The 25,905-nt window shown below is 40.6% G+C and overlaps 1 protein-coding gene across 3 annotated transcripts in view; it reads left to right on the top strand.

Moving 5' to 3' along the window:
* The window catches only part of GUCY1B1 (guanylate cyclase 1 soluble subunit beta 1), a 76,675-nt gene extending 55,115 nt beyond the window's left edge, over positions 1-21,560 (top strand). For 2 of the 3 annotated variants that reach the window (XM_059721940.1, XM_059721941.1), the window contains exons 9-14: positions 1,705-1,902; positions 6,616-6,853; positions 8,602-8,742; positions 14,806-14,960; positions 15,240-15,366; positions 16,499-21,560. In XM_059721940.1, the coding sequence (XP_059577923.1) occupies positions 1,705-1,902; positions 6,616-6,853; positions 8,602-8,742; positions 14,806-14,960; positions 15,240-15,366; positions 16,499-16,741 (1,102 nt within the window). In that variant the 3' untranslated portion in view covers positions 16,742-21,560. The remainder of the gene's footprint in view (positions 1-1,704; positions 1,903-6,615; positions 6,854-8,601; positions 8,743-14,805; positions 14,961-15,239; positions 15,367-16,498) is intronic. The other variant, XM_006275774.3, reaches the window with a different exon arrangement.
* Positions 21,561-25,905: the final 4,345 nt, after the last annotated feature.

Here is a 25,905-nt window from a genome sequence, read left to right as displayed (position 1 = left end):
AATCATCTGAATTGTCCCATCATTTTTTAAGAACTGCACAACTTAAGTCATGTAATTTGATATGATAACACTAAAAAGAACTGTAAAACAGGTTTTAAGCTGATTCCACGTGCTTGGACAAGACGCACTGGTTCTTCAGTATCAACAGGAAAAATAGTTCTAGAAAATATATTCTCACATAGTGTGATGATCACCACCTGGATTGTTACAAAAGACTGAAGTGAGGCTGCTCATAGCCCAGACAATAAGGGTAGGATCCACAATGGCCTGGATAAACTGAGGAAAAGGTCCAAAATTAATCAGATGAAATACAACAAGCGCAAGTGCAAAGTCCTGTACTTGGGATGGAATAATTGCATGTATAAATACAGCTTGGGGAATGATTGGCTAGGCTGCAGTACTACAGAGATGAACCTGGGGATTACATGGACTGCTGAATATAAGCCAACAGTGTGTTTTTGTTGCAAAAAGGCATATAGTATAGTATACTGGACTGTATTAATAGGAGCATCATTTGCAAAATCAAGGGAAGTGATTTTTCCCTCTTCCTTCAGCACTGGTGAAGCCTCACTTGGAGTATCATTTTCAGTTTTGGGCCTCATGCTTCAAGAAAGATGCAGACAGATTGGAAGGAGTCCAGCAGACAGTGACAAAAATTGTTAGAGACCTGGGAAACAGACTTATGAGAGAGGCTGAAATAACTAGGATTGTTTATTCCACAAAAGAAAAGACTTGAAGGGGATGTCATAACTGTCTTCTGATACCTTGAGGGTGATTAGTAAAGAGTCTGAAGATAGACTTTTCTCTATGTGTGTAGGAGACTGTTCTAGGAGGAATGGCCTCAAACTGCAGCAGAGGAAGTTTATGATGGAGATTAGGAAGAAATTTTCAAGAGCAGTTTAGATAGACATTTGACAACTATGATTTAGTAGGGGAAGATTTTGCCTTGAGTAGGGGTTAGACAAGATGACCATATGAGGCCCCTTCCAGTCTTACTTTTCTCTAATCTTATGATCCAAAAAGCATAGATCTTAACTTGAGGAAAAGGAAATGGCCTCACAGCTGTCACCTCTAATATATTTACATTCTAATTAAAGAGACACAGGGTCTGGAGACAAGTAACACCAACTGTACAGCAGGTTTCAGCAATGCTGTTATTTGATGAATTTTTAAAAAGATATGTATTCAGACAGTTGATGAAAGATATACCATATTTACCTGAATCCAAGTTGACTTTGAATTTAAGATGACCCCTCAATAGTTATAATTTATAAATGGAAAATTATCCATTGCTGTGGAGGGAAAGCAGTGGTTGGGGAGCGGGGGGCAGACAGCCTGCCCCTTGCCCTCCCTGCCTGCCACATCCTCCCTTGCCATTTGCCTCCTCCTGGTGCCTACCACCCCAGCTGCTTGCCTCCCTGGTAACTGCCCTTTCTGACTCCTACCTATTACTGCAATTGCTTCCATCCCCAGCCCTGGGGGTGGGGAGAAACTCATCTTGGATTCAAGTAACTGCATTATGTTGTAAAGGGCACCCCAAAATGCATTATATGTATTACTTGATCATTTTGCTAGTGAGACCCCAAATTATGCCTCATAGTTTAAATATCGCTTAAACAAGTTTAGTAAGTATTACATATACTATATATGCTACATATGCTATACTATCATATATACATTTTACAATTTTTCTCCACATTATAGTGTGATGAACTTAGATGACTTAACCAGAAGAGGTTTATATCTGAGTGATATTCCATTACATGATGCTACCCGTGATCTAGTCCTTTTGGGAGAACAGTTCAGAGAGGAATATAAACTGACTCAGGAACTGGAGATCCTTACAGATAGACTTCAGCACACCTTAAGAGCATTGGAAGATGAGAAGAAAAAGACAGACACGTAAGAATTAACTCCCAGTGTTAAAGTGGAATGCATTTGGCTAATTATTATTTGTACTCAATTTACTATAAAATAAACCTAGAAGAAATGGATGAAGAGATGGGCAGGGCCTCAAAGCTAGGATGCTTGGAGCCAAAAAAGGACAATTTTGCTGCCCTTTACAGTTTTGTATATTCTAATAATTTTCAAACCTCATCTGCAAAGCATATGTTTAAACACAAATTAATGGAGGGCTTCTCTTCCTTGCTGAACACATTTAGGAACTAAAGTGAACCAACAGTCCTCTTTCCTTTAGAAATGTTTGGAAGAAATAATGTTCCAGGAAAACATCTTGCTGAAGCTGTGCTAGTTTGAGCCACCAACAAAATGCCAATGCTGCAGAAATCATGCTATAACTTAGTATGTGCCCTGTTGATAAAGGAGATGATTCTTAGGGAACAGACCATTTGAAATTATATAGAGGAAAATAACAAACTATTAAGGAAGTCTTTCTCTACCATGAATAGTGTTTAATTATGAAAAACTTACATTTAAATATGACAGGAAGCATAACCAGACTACAAGAAATCTGATTTTCTTCACTAAAGATTGTCAGACAACACCCTCTCCTACATGCATGCAACCCCTAACAGATGATATATAGAAGGAAGTCTTCTTAGAGAATGCTATTAATCTAGATACTATGGGCCTTGTGAGAGGTGATCTAGTATATAACAGTGTGTGTATGTTAATTTTAGTATTACATAAAGGTCTCTGAATAAGTCTGAGAACAAGAGCTAGTAACAGATGCATTACCATATTTACTTGAATACAAGATGAGATACCCCCCTCAACTGACACAAGTAAAAAAGCCCCCTGTCTTTCATTTGCATACAAAGCTTATATATTGTATATCATTAAACTGCTGCCAAAAGTAGCGTGTCCTCAGTAAAAGAAACCAGCTATGAAGCTGATTAAACACTGGCAAAACAGAGCATAACTATAAAACACAAGGCCATATTGGGCAAACACGCTGGTAGGAACCTACCACAAGGATAGGTTTGTTCAGTCCATCTGAATAAGATATGTGCTAGTGGCCTTTGAGTACCAGTCCCCCTCAGCACTTACTTTTTCACGTCATGTTGAGCCTACTACATTGCATACATTTCAACTTCCTCTTCCTTTCTTTCCCATTTCCAATGATTCTTGTTTCTTCACCGGCCTTAAATGTCTGGCAAACATCACAAAACGGGGTCCCAAACAGTTCACCCAGAATCCTTCTGAAACACTTTTCTCTCAGCCTGTCACATATGATTAGTATGGTTTTGCCATCCATGAGGTGGAGCTGGACCAGGTTGCTCTGCATCTCATAGGCATATACGTTTTTGGAGGATCCCAGGATTCATGACAAGAACACCTGGTTCCAGTCACGAGCGGGAGCTAATTAGCACATGAATCCTTTTTGGCGGTATCTGGAGCACACATCTATACTGAGCAGTGCTGAACTGTGGGGTCACCATGGCTTGAAATGCTATTGACTCTGGTAGGTAGAGCCCAGCCCAATGAACCTAATCATTGGTAATTCACTCCTTTGGCTTTGGACTAATGCATAGTTTGTACTACATATAAGTAGGTGCCAAAGTGCTGCTTAAAGTGTTTATGAAGTACCTGTGCTAAAACTTGCAGCAGTTTAAAAAAAATGGTAACCTATTAATCCTGGGTGAACTAAGTATACGGGTCGTATATTGAACTTGTTACAGCCATGTATAATTTCAAGGTTATTGTTTTCAAATTTGTTTTTGAATTCTGTGTGCTCAGGGTCTGACTGTAAGGAATGAGGGGGGAGGGACTGCAGGAGGAAGAAGTTGGGGGACAAAGGGGGCTACCTGACCCACCAGATTTATTTTCCCTGTTGTAGCAGTGGGAAAGGGGACCAATTCAAGGGAAACCTCCAATGATTAGATGCATAGAACATTATAACAAATTTATAAATTTTCCATATATAGAATCTAATTTTTAGAGGGGCATCTTATATTCAGGGCCATCTTATATTTGATTAACTATAAGTAACTGGTTATGTGATAGGCAACATGTGATTAAAAGCAAACTGTCCTATTGGAAAAAATCGTACCAACTGTGTAGTAGTAAAGTTTTTAATGGGTTTTATTGTATTATAGGAACTTTAGCATATCCTAAATATCATAGTATAGTTTATCATATTGCTTAGCCTGTGGAGGAGCGACAGATATTCTAAATATGACTAGGGGGAAAATGATAGGTTAAGGAGCTCTGAGTCATAGGAAGCCTTAATATTTTTTTTCTGTTTAGCAAGTTTTATTTGGCTTTTAAAATTTACTTTGACCATCAATAACAGTTTCATATTTTGTGTACTGATCTGCATTGGCAACCCCCAATTCTGACAATCTAAGAATAATTAATGGGATTTTATAGAAAAGAAGGTGGTGATCTGCACAAAGCTGCTGCAAGGTTGGGAACTTTCTCAGCAGAGCTGTCTGAAAACTTTAGCACCTGTGCTTGGATGATTGAAGAAAGAAAATCTGTTGTTATGTCAAACAAAGACTTCATTGTACTCGAACATGACTTTTCAGTTGTTTTAAACTTTTGTTTATAAGTTTATAAAACCTAGAAAAGCATATATTCTTTACTAAGGACTATGGGTCCAATTTGCCTATTTTTGCTTAACGTGGTTAGTCCATGCTTGCCTGATTAAATTCCATTGATGTCAGTATCATAGACAGCAAATGAGTTCCAACCACAGCTTTCGAAATAAATACGAATGAAGTTAATCAGACCCAGTCGTGTGGCCTTGTCCTCAGGCAAGTAGATTTTGCTCCAACAAGTAGACCCATTCTTCTGGGTTTGCTGTCATTGACATATAGTTGGGGATGAACCTGCTTTGAGCAGGGGTTGGACTAAATGATCTGAAGTCCCTTCCAACCTTAATTTTCTATGATTCTTTGACATCATCACTATTATTTCCTGTCTTCAGAGATGGCAGAATCCAAGATGCATAATTGAGAAGACAGTCCCTGCAGGGTGTTTCCATATTTGTGCACCCGTGCAGGACTGGCCCCAGTATTGTCTTCAGACTGGGAAGCAGTTTAGAATTTTATAGGACAGGGGTTATCTACCTGGCCAATGAATCCGTTTGATTTGACCTGTGGACCTGGGCTTTAGAAGCACTGGGTGGTGAGGGGATTCAGCAGCAGTTGCTTTCCTTGTGCCATCACAGGGAAAAGCAGTGGCAGCAGACATTTTCCCTATGCCAGCAGTGGGCACCTTGCCTGTGCTAGTGGTGTATGCTTTTCCTGTGCTGGTGACAGGTGCTTTCTCTGTACCGGGGCAAGGAGAAATGATGGCAGTGGGCATAGGGAAAAGTGGCGGTGGTTGGCACTTTTCCCATGCCAGCAACAGAAAAAAGTGGCAGTGGTAGGTGTTTTAAAAAATGGCAGCAGCAATTGGGTCCTAGTGCCAGTTCACCTATGGCCCAAAATGAATTGGGTCCTCAGCCTTAAAAGGTTGCTAACCACTGGTATAGGGAAATCAAGGATGCGATTAAAACCATCCCGAGTAATTCCAGTGCTTGATGCTGAGCATCTATATGTGGTTAAAATGAAAGACTTTATGAAATTCCATGTATTTAGGGGAAGAGCATCCATCCATTATTCTCATCTCTCTCATGTTTTTGCCTCGTGTTTTTTCCCTTAGCTTTCATGTTTCAGTTTTAGGCAGTACTATTTATTTGAAATGTTATAACTGATGAGATCAATCAGGACACTCTAAAATTAATTATGTTAATCTGCAAAATACTGGGCGTGTCTACTCAAGATGATATGGCGCCGTAGTGTCTGTTGGCAAAAACTATGATGTCACCTCTACGTTGCTGTAGCAACGTACTCCCTCATTATAGCATGTTGCTACAGTGATGTAATGGCCAAAAATAACCATGCGCGGACGGCATGGTGCAGTACCAGCTATTACCGTGCTGTCTTCTAGTACTTCCAAAAGGAAGTACTAAATGACTATGTAGTACCAAAGGTGCTGTATGGCCATGTATAGATGTGCCCACTGTCTGCTGTTCACCTGAGCGTGACCATCATAGTTTTGGTGGGGTAGGTTTGCCAAGCACATATTATTTATCACCACTGACTTTGGTCACTAAAGTTTGAATTAGAGTTCTACACAATGAAAGATGAAAAACTAAGGAGATTTAGATGACAATTTGCATGGTGATTTACAGTATGAGCTTTTTAGTTTTCATCATATGGATCATTCTGTTTGTTGAAAATAATGTAGTAAACCTTAAGGCCCAGATGAACATCTTGTGTAAATGGGTTTAGAACCATGGAAATCAGTAGAACAAAATCAATTTATAGGTGTAAATTTACATTAAGTGGCCAAAACATTTCCAGCATAAGGAAAAGTAAACTTGTACAACTTTAATAGATTACATCTAAAGATTAATAACGCATTTCATAGTACTAACTCCTGCATGCTGCCAATGCATATACTTTTTAATGTAATTGCTTTAACTACACTGGGGTAGACCAGCTTCAATTCTTAAAGGAGTATGTACTTCTGTATAAGCTAGTTATATCACTTGCTGTTAAAAGTCACTAAGATATAATAATTGTGCATGGAGATAAGGTAATGTTTTAATGATATATTTATTTTATGTATATCTCTCTCATCCTTTTCTTTTTGCATATCTAGCTTGTTGTATTCTGTCCTTCCACCATCTGTGGCAAATGAGCTGAGACACAAGCGTCCTGTGCCTGCTAAGCGGTATGACAATGTGACCATTCTGTTTAGTGGCATTGTTGGATTTAATGCATTCTGCAGTAAACATGCCTCTGGAGAAGGAGCCATGAAAATTGTTAATCTTTTAAATGATCTGTATACCAGATTTGATATTCTGACTGATTCACGAAGGAATCCATTTGTTTATAAGGTAAACATGAGATTTTTTTTTTTCATTACCTTAGTATGGAATTTGGTCTTTGCTGTTATGTTGCTGTAATTGAATGCCATAAATTAACATAATTTCTCTGTCATCCTTTGTGTTTCGGACACTTTTAGAAACTTGATTTGGATTTTGTTCTTGGGGAGGAAAAGAACACGGACTTGTTTTAGCAACATACAGGGCTGCAGAAATTTATTTATAGTCCTGCACTTGGAAATGACTGTATCCATGTAATACAATCTGTCTTCTGTTGTTTGTCTTAACAGTAGAGTTAGAGAGATAAGGTAGAAGAAGCATTTATTCTGTAATTGATATACCACCCAATTTAAAGATAGTCTATATATTGTCAGGGTTGTTTAAGGAACATGGAGAAACCAGAGGGCTAAGTTTATGGCCCTTACAGCACACGACTGGATTGGATTTGGAGTTTTCTTGTACCAGTCCAGAGAGAACCCAGTGAAAGATTTTAACTGCAGGAGACACAATTCTTCCCTGCCTCTCCCTGGAACCATTATAGATCACACTCTGATACCCTTTCTCTGACTAATTAAGGTCTTAAAATGACACTGCTTGTGAAGTGAGATGCAGCTCAGCCTCAATGAGGATATGAGTTTGAGAACTTACATGTTTCGTATAGATTGGGGTATATAAGTTGGGTTCATTGTCATAACCATGCATTACAGACTCTCTTCATAAATCCCCACTGTTGTTGCATCTGTGCGCAATCCTGAAGATGTAAACCAGTCATAAAACCTTTACATTTTCCTGGTATATTGCACTCTTCTATCAAAAAGGTTATTACTGAAGAGTTAAATGACCTGGTGTTATGTATTTAAAGAATCATGGTTTTTAATTTCTGAATTTGTGAGTGAGCACTGAGTTCTGGATTTGTAGCCAGGACTCTGAATAGCCTCCTCTTGTAAGAAGGCATATAGGCAAGTAATGATCCATTGGCATATTCAAAGTATATGTCAAGTGAAAAAAATATCAGTAAGTTTGGAGACAGAATACAGTTATAATGGGCACGTCTACACGTTGCTGGATGACAACATTGCTACAGCTTTGTCCTTTAGTACTTCCTTTTGGACATACTAAAGCATGGCACAGTATGGGCTGGTACTGTGCTGTGCATGCCACGCATGGGTAAATTTCCCAGCTACATTGCCATAATGGCATGCTATACGGGGGGAGCACACCACTGCAGCGATGTAGCTGGTGATCACGTGTAGACTCATGTGATCACTATGTTGCTGTAGTGTGTGCCATATGGCGATATGTAGGTGTACCCAATGTCCAACACCACCTCCCACCTTATCAAGTCTAGAAGTACTTAGATAAACCAATCCAAATATTTTCTGAGTTAGAAAAATTCTGCAAATACTGGTTCTGGACCAGTCAAGTGAAAGGTGTATAATTTTTTCTGGGCAATAACCAGAAGTTGTTTTTATGTCCTGAAGTTGAAAAAGGAATCAACACTGTACACACACAGCTGCATTTTTATTGAAAACCCAGAAAAAGTGATTCAGGTGTGCATAATCATAATAAGGTTTTAGTGTATGTCCTTTTCAGCATATACTCTACTTTTTAATCACAAACAATGGAACAAGGCAAATAAGATAAATGCAAGTTGAGGAAGAAAATATTTGCAATGACAGACAATCTAGAAAAAATCTTATCAGGGCTAGCTTTCTGAAACACAAGACAATAAAATAACTTAGAAATATTTGTTTTGATAGGTGGAGACTGTTGGAGACAAATATATGACAGTGAGTGGTCTACCAGAGCCGTGCATTCACCATGCACGATCTATTTGCCACCTGGCACTGGATATGATGGAAATAGCAGGCCAGGTTCAGGTAGATGGAGAGCCGGTACAGGTTAGTAATTGTCTTGGTTTGAATAAAGAACCCGCTGCTGCAATATTCAAAACTCAGCCTCTGCAAGCTTTTATTATTGATCTTTGCACATCTTTGCAGCGCTGTAAAGAGCCATGGACATTCTGAGAAGTGCAATGAATATCCATGGCCATATGAGAGAGTGCATGTAGCTCCTCAACTCCCAAGGCAAAATATAATTCCTGATATTAACAATGTCAGGTCCTTAAACTTGTGTTTGCCATTGATTTTAGTGCGTGCCCCACCTGCCCATCTGAATGCTGATTTGCATCATCCTGTGTCACAGTGGACTGAATAAATCCATTTGATTATGAATCATATCTGTTAAGCATCATTGGAAATTATTTCATTCTAGAGAAACGTGTGTTTCTGTAGTCATTTTTGGAAATGGATAATGACAACTTTCTGCAGTACTAGAAGTTACTTGCATTGTGTTGTTTAGTATATTTTTTACAGAATTGGAGAGCAAAAAAACCTTGAGGACAAAACCACCTGATAAATGAATGACTTTGTTTCTGGCCTTACCTTTGTGGTTCACTGTACTTTGGGGCACAGAATTGGAGAATGTCTTATCTGATGCTGTTCAGTAATTGACTCATGTAAACTGTAAAAGGACTTTCGCTGAATTCACATATATAAATATGAGAGAGATCCTCAAAACCCCAACCTAACTCCTTATGTAGTAGGTGCTTACATTTTCTGTAGAAAAAGTTCCCTGAATGCCTTACTTCTGCACATGCCTTGAACTGCTTTTATCTGGCTGGGCTGATGAGCTTGTCTACATTATAAAATCTACCAGGAAACCACAGACCAAGTATTCCTCTGCCAAAGTCCCACGAGAGACCCAGTCAGGTTGGGGTGGTCAGACTACCTCATCCATAAAATACTGTAGCCATAGTCACTTGAGTTAAATGGCACAGCCAGAGGAAATAATGCTTCCTTTTATTCAATAGGTCAGTAACTATGGCCTCATCCACATTGTGGGACACCTGAGTTTAATTCCTGCCTCTGCCTGAGATGATATGAATCAACAGTCCTCACCTCATAGAAGATAACCCTAACCACCGTGATATAAATAGGTCTAGGGTTAGGGGGAGGTACTATCACTGTGACCTCCTCCAGCCATGTTATAAAAGAACAGTGTCACTTATGCTATTGTTTTTGAATGAAGAGTCACTCCTGTTCCATTTTTTAAAGGGATGACTTAAATGCCTATCTTTTAGAGAAGATTCCTAATTGTGATTCCCAGTCTGACATGGGCACCATTGTGCCACCCACAGTTCAGATCAGAAAATCATCTTCTGGCCTATATCAGATTCCCAGTCTGACATAGACACTACCCTACCACCTGCATCTGAGCCCCAGGCAAAAATGGGATTTTAAACACAACTTTTCATCAGCATTCCCAGTTGGTTTCCTGAGGTGCCTTTCTGTTTGTCATACTATCTTCTGTGAATTCTGTTCCAAGGTATCCAACTCTTCCTATATGAAAGGCTGTAGATTCCACTGGCACTTAGAAGTTAGGTGTTGTAACACTCAGCATCTTAGGTCAGGTACAGATATTATACTTTTACTGGTATAAGTGATCGGAAACTGGTCTATATCTGTAGCAGGACAGAGGTTCAACACACAAAACTAATCTGTACCTGTAACAGAACAGAAGTTTGGCATACATGGGCTGGTTTAAAAATAGCGGGACCCGAGCTAAGATTTGTCTCCCCCCCCCCCCCCCCCCCCCCCCCCCCCCCCCCGTGCATCAAATGCTGAATATGTGCTTTGTTCACTATTGATCTAAACTACAGTACTTCACTTACAGAAAACAGCATCATTTAGATGGAGTCTGCCTCAGGTTTTTTGAATGTCTGTACCTAGGCATAGTACCTAAGTCTCATTGTACTCCTTTCTTCATAGCACTAGTGAGAAGCATCCTTGTTTATAAAGACATCTATGTGGGAGCTGAGCCTTAAAAGGAAAAAAAATGCTGGTAGGGTCTCTTAAGTGTGTATAACTCGGAGATCACTTTCAGCCTTTTCTATTACTGAAGGAAATCATTATATTTCGCACCATATAGTAAAATAAAAGGTTCAGATGCTCCATAAACAGGAACTCCTGCTGGCTCATTTTCAAATTGTGTAAATTTGCACTTCGAGCTAGTTGAGTTACAGTATAGGAACCAGGCTTTGATTAAAATGCCATGAAATAAATATAAGAGGGTTTTTTTTCTTTCCATTTTCAAATTACTTTGTATCATGGAAAATGACATGTTCATTTTTTCTGTAATACAGTATATTGTACTATAATCTGTAGTGAGAAATATTGCATAATGTGTTCTGCTTAATTTAATAATACCTTAATTTGATCAAAGTAGGAACTAGTTATATTATCTAATGCGATTAATTTGGATTACTTCTTAAGAAGGAATTGGTGAATAATTCAGCCATTGGTTACAGAAAGTGACTGTTTGCCCAGGTTTCCGTTGACTTCATTAAAGCTGCTAATGACTTACACCTGTCAATCCATAAACAGCATACCGGGGCTGTGCAAAACTTTGCTTGCTGATTTTGATTTGGTGGAGATTCATCCCAATTTGGTGGCTGAATCTCTGAATCTGAATCAAATCTGGAGACCCTTTAATCTCTCCAAATCAAATTGAAACCCTCTGAATCGATTCAGAGAGATTCAATGATTTGGACATAGACACCGCTTTAGATGCTTTTTCTACATACCTCAAGGTACCAGGCGGCTCATGAACACTGTCATGGTGGGGCAGATGGAGCATCCCGTCTCCAACGTGCTCGGCAGCAGACCTGGAAGTGGACCAGGAGCACTCTTGTTCCAGGTCTGCTCCTGAGCATGCAGAGATGCCCCCTGCGCTCCTTTGGGACGCTCCATCCATCCCACCATCTCAATGTTCACAGGCTACACCTGGTACTTTGAGGTATGTAGAAAAAACATTTAAAACTCTGTATGTGGCCGAATTGCTGATTCTTTGAATCAGCATTGAATCTTCAGATTCAGATTTGGCCGAATCGAATCGGGCAGTGATTTGAATCACTGAATCGAATCACTGTTCCTGATTCGGGTCAAATCCGAATCGAATGCGGCCCGTTTTGCACACCCCTGCATCATACCCATAGTTACTAAAGACAGAGGTAGTTCTAAATGAAATTGAAGTAAAGCGATCTCACAGATAGGACGTTGGCTGCTTCCGTCAGCCAGTCAGAGTGCGAATAAAGCATTATGGACAGACGGATAGATTTAGGCTTTTATAATATTATTAGAATTGTGAATTGACCAAATCAGCTGTTCAGAATGGATAGTACTTTGCAATTGCTGAGCATAGGTGTAAATAACAACACATGGTGTTGCCCTTAGGGGTCAGGCCAATGCTCAGGATCTCAGTATTGTGCTGTTAGACAGGAGGGCATGGTGTATAATTGTACATATACAAAACACACAAATCAATTAGGTAGAGGGGTGTGTGTGTGCGTGTGCGCGCGCGCGCACACACACACACACAACCAGCTCAGGCACATGCATACTTATCACCAATTCAAGCACATACACTACACACCCCAAAAGTTAGACACAGATCACAATTTGTATATCGTGTACACACACACACACACACACACACACACACACACACACACACACACACAATAACCAGTCTAGGTTCATGTACACCTATCACCATACACGCTACACACACAAAATTTAGACAGAATCAGTTACCAGTTACCAACACCTGCACATCCAATACACATACGTGGATTACTAATTCATATACCGCACACACAGTGATATCTGTATATGTGTATTCACTAATTTACGCACATACCACCCATCTACGCATACACACAAGTGAGTTCCTAAGTTGGGTGTTGTGATGTGTACGTATGTATGTGCTTGGTGTACTTGGGATACTTGGGAAAGGTTAAGGTAAGAAAGTAGAAGTGTAGGGAGTTAAAATTACCAGGACCGGGATTAGAACCGGTAGATTACAGGGGCCTGGGCTGAAGAATTGAGGATCCGGGGTAACTTTAGGTTAATTGATCTTAATTGATTAAAAGACAACACCCAAAGCCTGTAGAATAGGGAAGCATGCCAGCACAGAGGCTGAGACAAGCCAGAGCTACGGGGGAGCTGCAAAGGTAGGTGGGGAGAGGGGAAAATGAGACTAAGGGAAAGTGTGGGTGTTAAAGAGGGGCTCTGGGCGTGGGGAGCCAGAGGATGGCTCCAGGGCAGCTAGAGAAGTTGCAGGGAGTGGCAGTAGGTGCTGGAAGCTAGAGAAAGGCTTCATCTGCTGGAGAAAACTGTAGGACAGCTAAGAGGAGCTGGGAAGCTGTAGATTGGGGCTGAGGATTACAGAAGGTGCGGGGGGAAGCCTGAAAACAGTGTCGGACAGCAGAAAATCACAGGAAAAGCAGCAGGGCAGCAGGAAAGCAGAGAAAGGCAGCAGAAAGTCGCAGGGAAAAGGCAGTAGGAGCAGGGGAGGCTGAGAGGTGGCAGAAAAGGGGAGATGGAATTGTGAGGAGATCGGGAAACTAGCAGAAAGGATGGGGACTGGAGCTGAGAGAGAGAGAGAGAGAATGAGGCTGGAATTTAAGATAGGGAGGGGACTGGGATTCAGTAAAACGTGACCCAACTCGGGGTTGCAAATGACAGTGGTTTTATTGAACAGGGGAAATGGTGACACAATGTCATCACGGGGGCACAGAAGGGAATTGGTGAGTTTTTTATTCACCAAGGTGCCCCTGGGGGTTACAAGAAATAATGGCCACAAGCTAGCAGAGAGCAGATTTAGATTGGACATTAGGAAGAACTTCTTCACAGTTCGAGTGGCCAAGGTCTGGAACAGGCTCCCAAGGGAGGTGGCGCTCTCCCCTACCCTGGGGGTCTTCAAGAGGAGGTTAGATAAGCATCTAGCTGGGGTCATCTAGACCCAGCACTCTTTCCTGCCTATGCAGGGGGTCGGACTCAATGATTTATTGAGGTCCCTTCTGACCCTAACATCTATGAATGTCTTATTGGCTCCCGTGTGTGTACGCACGCACGCACGCACGCACGCACGCACGCACGCACTATGGCAGCAGGGGTTGGAGACGCTTGCTGCAGGGGCTGAAGTCCACTGAAGTCCAGGAGGAGAGAGAGAGAGAGTCCAAATTGTAGGAGGAGGTGTGCAGGTAATATCTACCTATCCAGGCTGGAAGGGGGTCCTTGTCTGGTAGGTGTTGTCCAGAGGGGGGTTGCCAGCAGGGCCTCTGGGTGGATAGGTGATGTGGCATGGTGCTGGTCCAGATAAAGAGGGCGTCCCGCTGGGTCTGTCTTTACTGCCCCTTTTTATAGAGGCAAACTTTGGTTCCTGGATGAATCAGTGCGAGGTGATGGCCCAGTCATTACAGGCCTTTTAGTAGAGGCCTGCTACCGTTGTATTTCAATCATTCCCAATCATTCTCATTCATCGAGGAACCAACTTACACGGGAGGGGTATGTAACTCATACAGTTGCAACATGGAATGCCCAGGCAGAGGACAGAAGATGGAGGCTTGACATAAAATGGAAACTTGACATGACTTTGGTTCACCTACAAACACAGGCCTAAACCATACAATATCCATATGAAACAATAAAAGTCGATACGAAAATGATAATAATACAATATACAACAGTAAGAATCAATACAAACCTAATAATAATACAATATAAAACAGTGGATATCCGAAACCAAAAACTTGCTACCAAAATAAAAATCTTTAAAGCTTATCCTAAGTCTGAGCTCACTTATACTTGTCTATAGGGAATAGAGAGGGACAGAAAAGGTCAGAAATGGTTGGGGAAGGGGAGGGAATGCATTTTAAAATAAAGACAAAAAAAAGAGAAAAAACGGGGGGGGGGAGGGGTTTGCTACAATGGTATAGTGAGTAACCGAGGCGGATATCTTAGAATTATAGTATAAAATGGCTGTTACATGTACTGAGTCTGAATCTTCAAGATGATAAATTGATAAAGAACTAACAAAATATTGTCTTTTTCTTTTTAAAGATAACAATAGGCATTCATACTGGGGAGGTGGTTACCGGTGTCATTGGCCAAAGGATGCCACGTTACTGTCTCTTTGGAAACACTGTTAATCTGACAAGCAGAACAGAAACGACTGGAGAAAAGGGAAAGATCAATGTCTCTGAGTATACCTACAGGTGAGATGTTGAGAAACCCTTATGGATGATAATTTCAAAGGAAAAATGTTTTCAATATGATTTAAGAAAAAAATATAGGTGATAACTTCAGGCCCCTGTCAGAATGTTACGTCACATGATTTTTGAGAATTGTTGTGATAGACTGTATTGTAAATCACTATTTCCATAGGAAAGAATGAAATACAAGCTCAAGAATTTGCATGAAGACATGATAATAGCCTTGAGATGCAAGCTATCAGTGTCTTCAGTGTATAATATTATTTTTGTTTTTAATTCCAGGTGTCTTATGACACCAGAAAATTCAGATCCTCAATTTCACCTGGAACACAGAGGTCCAGTTTCCATGAAGGGAAAAAAAGAACCAATGCAGGTTTGGTTTCTGTCCAGAAAGAGTACAGAGACAGAGGTATGACTAACCAAAGGGTAATTCTTTTTTAAACCAAGGCATAAATAAAACAAGTTTTAAATCTAAACCACAAAGAACTATTTGGTTTTGCAAAACTGAATCTTCCTTACAAGAAATAAACCCTTTTGTAAATCTTTTATTACATTAATGCATTTACTACCTTGACAGCAGATTAAAAGGCTTGATTATTGGTCTTTGGTGTTTATGCCCCCCCCCCCCCCCCAAAAAAAAAAAAAAAAAACAACCCAAAACCCACAAAACTTTTGTATTATAAAAAGTTCTTGAGGGGCTTGCCAAGTGTTTAAATATTTATTTCTCTCTACAGATTTTTCTGCTATATTAGACTTTGTAATATACAGTACATCTCTGTTTAATTGATGTGGAAAGTTAGTGCCATTTGAAAACTTATCATTTGTTTCCCTGCAGTGAGTGAAATATTGCAGTCTTTTAATTCTTAGTCACCAGTTATAACTATGCCTCTGCAGAGGCTCCCTGCTGATACGAGTGGGACTCTGTGGTAGTACAGGGATCTGCCTTCATGGAGGCTGTTGCATGATAGATGCCTTAACTAAGGGAAATACAGGGTCAAATTATGTAAAAGAATCTAAGGAACCATCTATACTTCTCTCCATTCATTGCCCAGGAGCACTTAATTCCAGTCCATATAGGCCAGCTCCCAAAAATAAGGCATTGTGGCTGCTTACAAGGGCCCCAAGTGCATGTCCAATGCTAGCCAAGATCTCTGTCTCAAAGAAGCTTATTGGCATGCTTTTGGGGCAGCTCTATATTGGCTACATAGTGTGATTTCTGGAATCTGGAACAAGTGGAGCAAGAGTGAGCATGTGTACTCTGCTTTGTCATGATAATCCTGGGTACAGTACAGAGGCAATGAAGACATGTCTTATATGACTTGGGAACCTGAGTCCCATTTTCAAAAATGATGGGGTAAAACTTTCAAAGGAAATAATTTAGGATCTCAGCTTAATTTTAGTTTTCAGAAGTGACTTAGGCCTTTTGCAGCCAAAGGCTCATTCTCTGCCTATGGTTCTAAGAGTTTGAGTATACAAATAAGGCTGCATATGCACATTCAGATGATCTGAGAGAGTTCTTCCAGTTTTTTTTTTCCTGATAGAAAAACTTACCAGAGGCTCTTGAAGAGACATTGAATGCTATTCCCCTGAAGAGCAAAGAGCTTGCAGTGCTGACTCTGCACAGCCAGGAGGGTGGCCTGTGTACACATCACAACATGCTCTGCCAGCTCCCTCATTCTACCTGGAGATGGAGTGGCAACAGTGCATGGTGGAGGAGGGGGAAAGCAAAGCACCCTGAGATGCTGGTGGACTGTGTTGATTCTCTCAGAAGAGAATGTATATAGACATTTGCTGTCCCAGGAGAAACTCTTCCATGAGTGATTTAACCCTGGTGTTCCCAGGTCATTTTTCTTCCAGAGCAGCCATTTTTGCTCTGGGAGAAAAATCCTGAACATCTCTACAGTCATGTTTTCTCATAGGGGAGCAGCAAATCTCCCAAGTGAAAGTGAATACAGTAAAAGCTGCCTTAACCAGCACCTTACAAGCTGGCATGCTCTATTAACTGGCATGCTGGCTTGTAAGGTAAAAGCAAAACTGGAAGTGCCCACTGTGGCACTTCCAGTTTTACCAACCCCCATGGCCTGGGGCAAAGCAGCCTGCGCTGCTGAGCCCCCATGGCCCGGCTGCGCGGGGCCTACCTCCCTGTCCCTCGGGGACCCGCAGAAGGGTCAGCAATACGATGGGAGAAGCAGTGGCCCAAACAGGCAGATGCTTGTTTGGGCCTCTCAATTAACCAGCATATTTCGTTATCCAGCGCCCCCCAATTCCCCATGGGTGCCAAATAACAAAGTTTTTGCTATATATGTATGTGGCCCAAATGACTATAAAAAAAATCCAGACTCACTTATTCACATACGCATTTTAGAAAATTTTAAACCACAATTATAGCTAGGGGTAAGTGGCTTAGCAGCATAAACTGTATTTTTTTTTAAAGTGAGTCAGGCTCTCACGAGTCTTAACTGTATGGGTATATGAACAAGTTACTGTGAGGTAAGCTTGGGTGTCAATGTACATATGTCAGCAACTCCAAGATAACTGCCTGTGTGTATGTTCTGATGCCATTGAAAGTGCGAGATAGGTTAGCACTCAGTGCAAATGGGGTAAGCTAACTTACTCTTATTGTGGGAGTAAAAACATGCACATGTGGTGTTACCATGAATAGTTGAAATGCTTTAAGTTCACACCCTTGTTCACCTCTCAGTAAATGTACAGGCATACAAACTCCTGAGAGCCCAGTTCAGGCAGTTTAGAAAATTTTAACCACAATTATTACTGCAGGTATATGAATAAGTGAACATTGACTTTTCGATGGTAGCTACTACATATTTCTTAGCCTAGTACATTAAAATCAGGAGACACTATATTTTATCTCAGAAAAATGTATATGTATATTCTGTAACATATATTGTTACTTTCATTAATATTGTGTACAACATCTTTGGATAATAATTTTCTAATTATATTTTTAATCAGATATAAAGTCATTGTATATTTTTACATAGCTTGCTTTCACTTTGAGAGCCATAGTCAGATTTTAAAGGTGCCTTAGTAATACATTTTAACATTTCCTACAGCATAAACAATAGAGCACCTTTTTGAAAGGGCACATGCTATTTTTAAATGTAATATTAGAGTGCGGTGCATAGTCAGATTGGTACTGTACTTGTAGCCTACGCAGGTATTTAAAAACTTTTTCAATTTTATAAGGTTCACACAACAAGTCTACAGATTAATATTAGTAATATTTAGCATTTATATAACTATTGTCATTTACAAGGTATTTTACAAACATCAGTGTATTCTAATCCTGTTTTCCAGAGGGCAAAAAAAAAAAAAAATATATACTCTGCCTAATAAAATATACTTATCCGGAGTTGCATCTGCTCTGAAAATATTCTGAATATGATATCTAAAATGTTTCAGGCCTGGTTCCTAAACATCAAGGCACCAAAAATTAAAGGCTGCCTTTGACAATATGTCAAGTTACTTAGAGCCATAGGGAGAGTCAGAGAGAAGATTAGAACCTATGGACAGAATAACTCCCACATAAATGCTGTTTTTGGCACTTGCAAGTCCACGTGTAATAGAAGTGCTGAGTGTTAGTGTCCACATGGGTACTGAGCGTAAGCAGTACATGCCTGCCCTGGGCCAGTTTAAATCATTAAATTGTACCCAGCAAAAACTTATGACCAGAGCCTCTCTCGTATTTACCGGCACTTGCCTCAGGGTATTAATCCCCCTTCACTCACAGAAGGTCTGAATCTACATGTTTCTGACTTCCCAGCACAGTGCCCCAACCAGGCTTCAAGTTAGGCATTAAGCCCACTCCAGTCCTCCTCTTGAAGCTGCCCCCCTAGGCAGCTGAGAGATGGATATATGAGGGACCAGGAAAAAGAGAGCAAGGTAGAGGGTGTGTGGCTCAGTGAGAGTTGCATCCCTGGAAGGGAGAAGGTCTTAGGTTCTAGTCTGGACCCTTGCTCCCAGTGGGGTAGAAATTACCCCACTGCTCTGCACTGAATACTGAATGCTCAGTGGTGAAGCTGTGGCTGAGAGGAGCCTAGGACCCATGTGTCCCACTTCCTGCGTGCGTACTCTAACCATGAAGCTATTAGGCTAAAACAGTGCTGGACCCTCCTCTTCCTTCTCAGACCCGCTAGCTACGGGGTTTTACCCAGCTACAATTTCAGGACTTACACTCTCTCATGTATGCACATATGGGGCATGTACCTGTCCAGCAAGAGCATAATTTACTCACATACATAGTAGCAATATGGACTCCCCCTTGCTTTAGCATTTTCTCTGACTATAGATGCTTCCATAAGGACATAACATAAAAAAGTGCCATACTGAATTAGACCAGTGGTCCATCTAGCCCAGGGGTACTCAACCTCTAGCCCATGGACCAAATGTGGCTTGTGGGGGCCATAGGTATCCAGCCTGCAGGGCTCCCCATAAATCAGGAAATGTGGTAGCGGCGGGAGTGGTAGCAGTAAATATAGCTAACCACCCCTGCTGCCAAATTCACAAACCCCAAACCATGCCGTGGGCTGGGACCGGGTCATGCCACCTCCCCTCCTCTACTGCAGCTGGATGGGGCCAGGCCAGGGCCCTCCCACTGTGTTGGATTGGGCTGGGCCATGTCCCCTCCCCACCTGCAGGGCTGGCTTAGTCTTGGCCACAACCTTCCCCCTGTGAGGCCAGATTTGGGCTGGGCCACACTTCTTTCCCCTGGAGGGCTATGTTGAAGCCAAGCAGCCCCCTGCCCCACTCTGCACAGCTGGATTGGGCCCTGTTGCGACCTCCCCATGGCAGATTGAGACCGCCAGTTGGATCCAGCCTGCAGACAGCTTGGGCACTACTCATCTGGTTTGCCAGCCAGAAAGGTTGAGCACCACTGATCTAGCCCTTTATGCTGTTTCCAACAGAGGCAGTAAGAGATGATTTAGAGGGAGAATATATCAACAGGATATATAAGTCTAAAGTGATCTATCCCCTGTCCATATCCTCTCTGGCATCCACCAGCATTAGCTTAAGGTTGTCAGATGGTACATTCCTGACTGTTCTGCATAAACAGAAAGGGGCATTCTGGGATTGGTTTGCGCTTTGTTTATTTTGTGGATGACCCAGGCTTAAGAGGAGCCTCCCATAGTCAGGTTCTAATAGGAGCCAGAGCTGGATAGCGATCAGGGGAGCATTGGCACATCTTTTAATAGAGAAATATCTTTCTGCACATAAAGGGGCTGATACCAGGCTATCTTTTCATTTGCAATACCAAAGTTACAGCGAAAAATATCAAACCTATTTTGTTACTACATTAATTCTCAGTCTTATTGCTTCAAAGAAAATTCCTCACTTCTTAAACTTTCCTTACATGCACTCAAGGAAATAAAGCAAGATGCTTACTGAACTGGGGGAAGAGGAAGAAGACACTGGATAGGGTGCAATACTGTTTCCAACCAGCTGGTCTGGCAGTAATGATGGTTTGTGGGTATTACTTCACTTTACATTTCTCATTTGGCCGTCTATCCAAACCCAGAATCATATTCACTTTCCTTCAAATTCTCATTCAGTTTTTTTGCTTCTGCTTTTACTATTGTCTTTCTGCTGTGAGTGCATGTCAAGCCTCTTTTTCTTTTGGTGAATCATGTGACCCTTCTCATATTCCAAATATTGAATAATACTTAATGGCATTTAGCATTGTTTGTACCCTAGCTAACCATATTAATCTGCCTCACATGCTGTCTTCGTTTTCATCTCTGCAGTGTAGTGGTAGTTTTCTATATTTTGAGTACTTGTGTGAATACACACCATATCTGGAAAGGCAAAAGTTTCATTTGATAGAAAGAATGATTAATCCAGATCACTAATTTATGAGAAATATTCTGTTAATGTCCATTATTTTTTCAATCTGCCCTCATAGTGCATTCCAGTTGCTTCTGGGAATACTACTTGTTGCACTGTGCCAGTTACTCATCAGAAAACAGTGTCTCTTTTGATGTTGTTATACAGTTTCCTTCTGTAGATAATACATTTACATTTTGTATATTGAAAATAAGAGGTCTTTGCCTAACATTGCAATTTGAATTATGTGTAAAGGTACTTTTACTCAAATGCTGTTCACTTACAATGTATTTCTTATTTTTTCATATTAATTACATGCAGCTAACTTGTGCAAATAGATTACTGGACAGTTTTGTGCCATCTGTATTGTTTTGGTTCTTTCCAGTAGAACCCCTCCAAAAATGAAAGGCTTCTTGCTGAGACATAGCTGTTAGGCAAAGCCTTTTGGTATGGTCTTGTTAATTTTCAGAAATGATGTTGTATTATTCTTTACTGAATGTTTTAATATTCTAGACAACCTGTCAAGAATTAATAAATCAGCTTCAAAGTACATTGAATTCCTGTATACATCCATTTTCAGCCCACCAACATTTTCTGAATATTAGCTGTATAAAACTAATAAGATAGTACAGTGCAATTACTTTTGTGTATAAAAAAGTTTGTCTATATCGAGTATATCTATCTTACCAGCACAAAATATATATGTATAAATGTTTCATGTCAACATGTAGAAGAATTTCAATAAATTATTTTTTCCACCAATCTTTAGAAAGTTTGCTTTTTCAATAAAAATGTATCTGGATATTGCAAGTAGCATAATAGGAGTGCTCTTTTAATTGTCTCATACCAAATAGATGCTTAAATTTGTTTTTTGAACTGTGCTTCTGATCCTCAAGAGTGTGGCTACCTATAGACATGCTGATTTGCGTTCTAATTAGAACACGTTCTAACTAGAATGCTCCAGTATCACCTTATTATCACGTGTATTAAGCACCCCAAAGTTTTAAAATGGCTGCAGGGGTGCTTTAACCAAAGCTCATTGAATGAGCGTTAAAGTGCCCCCATGTCCATTTTAAAACACGGGTGGCTTAATACATGTGACAGTGAGCTGTTTTAATTAGAGCAGCTCTCAGGGAACCATTCTAATTAAAATGGCCCCTCCCCACCCCTGAGCATGTGTATAGTCACCCTGTCATTTCACGAGTGCAGGCAGAGGTGTAATAGGGCATCTCCATGCCCTGGGTAGCAGCAGCTCACTGGGCAGCACTGGTTGCTTTGCTGGCACTGGCAGCAGGTATTTTGGGGGCCCCTTCCAAAGATAGTGCTGCACTAATTGCCTTCCTTCAGTTATATTTTCAGAAATTCACCCATATGTAATTAGTTACAAGATCACGGCCTTAGGGTAATGTAGGCCTCAAAATGGATGTTTTATTTTTACTCAACATGGTAACAAAGTAGATGAAGACACAAAATGTCATGCACAGTTTCTTTTGACACATTGAAACAAAAAATAGCAAACAAAAACTACACTTAGGGACAGTTTAATTTTGTTACAAAACAAAACCCATCCACATAAAATGATGCAAATGGTGAAGTTAAGTAGATGGAGATACATTGCTTTCCAACTTCAAATTGGATACAATGGTGGTTACAGAGAAACAGGCCATGGAACCATGTTATCAAGGGCCCTGGGCCTCCCCATAGATCTGGAAATTTGGTGGAGTGGTAAGCAGTGGCAGGGTTAATTATTGCAGTTCCAAGGTCAGGTAGCATTGCTGCTACTCATACTGCTGCCAAATTTTCAGACCTGTGAGGAAGCCTGTGAACCGTGTCTGAAGTGTGGAGTTATATCATCTGGCCTTCCGGGCCCCAAATTTTGGGATGCAGCAGCAGCAATTAACGCTGACAGTGCCAAATTCCAAGCCGGCAGGCCAGATGTCAGAGCTTAACACACTGGATCCAGGATGCAGACCAGTCCCACATTACTCATCCAGTCTATGAGGTCAGATGATTTGGACATTGCTGGTCTGTAACACTATCAGTAACACACATCAGTGCCATTGTTTGTATCCCCAGCAAACATCCAAATGCAGTATGCACTCCAGCTTCATTAGAATTGCACCCAAGCCACAAACCTTAATGGTAACCTCAACGGTATTAAGGTGAAGTGTCTTCTGAAAGCCTGTTATTTGTGACAGATGCACTGATATGTCAGTATAATAGATCTAAAAGAAAATAATGTTATTATTGAAGTGTTCTCAGAGTGCAAGTTGGATGAAGTTGGGGTACTGTGCAGTTAGTGCTCAAAGTTTAGGATCTACATTTTGTTGTTTACCCATTTCAAAGGATTAAAGGTCCTGTTAAACTAAACTCTGTAACTTAACCAACCTCCATCTGCATCATGCTAATAGCGTGTATATATAGTTTGGGTTTTTTTATCCCAAGGGAATCTTTTAAATTTAGGCACCGAACTACTTCAGTTACTAAAATAGGCCTTAAATGTTTCTCTCAATTACTAAAACTATACTTAAATACTTTTGTTAGATCCGATTGTAAACCTATTTGGGTATTGGTTCCTTTCCCTGTATTCAATAGCCTCTTTAATATAAGAGTTTTCAATTTAAAGTGATTTAAGTCCCCCCCCAGCTGAAAAGACATTGAAGCAGCAGCAAAAGTAGCCATGTCTGTTTCAAGAACATTATCATTTACCTTAGAATTCAAATATAAAATAAAGGTAGGAGGAGAAAAAGGAAGAAAAAAGTCTGCTGTAGAAAAGGAACCTAACAGTATATGTCTTGTCAAGGATCATGCTAGAGAGTGCCACAGTTAAGCACCTGCTGCACCCATGTTACATACTAAAACATGTCTCTTAGCTGCCTTAGGTGAGTGACACTGAGATAAATGTTGTCTCAGGCATATTTTTTGGCAGGCATCCAGTGCCACACTATAATGGTTACGTTACATTCCTTTCAGCATGTAATGTGCTGTCTTTCTCTTAAGTGGTCATTTGAAAGTGGGCATGCCTTCAATGACATGCCTTCAATGCTTGTATGCTTAGTTGTTTTTTAATTTCTGTAGGTCAAATGTCACAACTCTTATTGAAGAAAAACACATGGAAATGAATTTGGCCTTGTGTGATTTTTCTCAAATGAGGCTGCCTTTATAAAGGATACGGTCTACTGTCTTCCAGTTGGCACTGCCTCTGGCTTGCACTGTGGGAACCTGATTACTTTGGCTGCTGTTAAACTTATTGTGATCCATGTGCTTTTATATTTCTTTTGATGTCTTTCCCAGCTTTACTTTGCTGTATCCTGAAACAGGCAGCATGTTGCAGAAATAGAGTGGAGGAGTTAAAATTAAACATGTTCTCCAATATTTTTTTTCCAAAACTGATGCTTTTTTGATATTGCTCCAGCTGGATATTTGACAAAAAAGAAGACGTCATTATGTGTAAACTATATATATACATTGAGAGCAGCTGGTCTTTAGAACCACTACAAGTTAAATTTTGAGGCATGTCTGTGCCATCTCAGACTGATAGGGAGCTCTACCCACTTGTTTGTGTTCCAAACACGCCACATGCTGAAAAAATGTGTCTTCATTATGATTACAGCAGGTCTGTGTAGAGCCAGCTCTACTGTAATGAGCACTCTGCAGCTTGATGGCAGCACTGGGCACACTTTTGGTGCACACCAGAAAAGTAGCATATGTATAGTAAGAATAACCAGCAGGGTTTGTTTTCATAGCTGTGCTCTATCCTACAGCCCTAAGTGTCTCTCATTTGCTGTTTGAAAACAAGGCCCTCAAAAATCATTAGTTTCTATAGGAGAAGTTGATAACATTGTTTGGTTTCTATTTGTGAGGAAGAACACCAAAAATATTTGCTGTGATAATATGAGCACAGACAATGAATTAAACACTTATTCTTCATTCATAGCTATGTTAACTATATGTTAACAAAATTGTTAACATATATGTGATGTTTCTTGTATAGTGTAGACTTTATTATACAGGGTCTAATGCCAAAGAAATGGAAGATTCTCATTGCTTTTAATGGGTTGTGATACAGACTTACTGTCAGATCTTACAAATTATCATATGAAGACTTCCAAAATTTGCTGTCCCAGTCTAATTATGGGGCCCGTTGTTAATACACTTTAGGGCTTTTTATTGACCTTCACCATGTACAACCCCATTAAAGGCTGAATTTGGACAGTTATATGTAGGTGAGTATTAGGGGTGTGCAAAGTGGGCCCTACTAGATTCGGATTCAGATTCAATCCAAATTGGGGACAGTGATTCGATTCATTGATTCAAATTGCTGTCCCTGATTCGATTTGGCCAAATCCAAAACTGAAGATTTAATGCTGATTCAGAGAATGAGCGATTCAGGCAAAGACACAGCTTTAAATGCTTTTTCTATATACCTTGAGTTACCAGTGCAGCTTGTGAATGCTGCGGTGCTGGAGCGGATGGAGCATCCCCCACATGCTCAACGGCGAACCAATGTACTGGAAGTACTTACGTTCCTCTGCCGGGGAGTACTCTGGGGCCCCCCTGAGCGCCCCCCCCAGCTCAGCGACCAGTTGCAGGGGAACCCTGGATGCCATATAAAACATATAAAGTTGTGTCTATGTCCCAATCGCCGAATCTCTCTGAGAAATTAAAGGGTCTCCTGATTTGATTCAGAGATTCAGCCACCAAATTGGGCGGAATCTCCACCAAAGCTTTGCACAGCCCTAGTGAGTATATATTAATTACATCTTTTATGTAAAACGTCATCAGCTCTTATATCCCCACAATCTCCTTACCATCATTGCTTTTTAAGAAGTATTACTGTATTCTTCAAAATTAGATGGGATGTTATAAGTTACGCAAATTGAGCAGCAGAGTTTTATTTGCCATATTTTTGCACATACAATACTCCCTTGAGTAAGACACCCTTTTATGGAAAGGCAGAAAGAAGAAAAACTGATCATTCCTTGTACTAACTGAGTAGCAGCAGCCAGAGCGCCAAGCCTGTGCATTATTCTCACTGGATCAGCTGAAGGTTTTACTTTTCCTTTTGCCTGCTTAAGCAGCAGAAACTGCTTTTAAAATGTTTCTC

This window comes from Alligator mississippiensis, chromosome 2 (assembly GCF_030867095.1).
Source record: "Alligator mississippiensis isolate rAllMis1 chromosome 2, rAllMis1, whole genome shotgun sequence".
In the NCBI taxonomy this organism is placed as follows: domain Eukaryota; kingdom Metazoa; phylum Chordata; order Crocodylia; family Alligatoridae; genus Alligator; species Alligator mississippiensis.
Note: the sequence above shows the minus strand (reverse complement) of the source record. Positions and strands in the feature narration are given on the sequence as shown.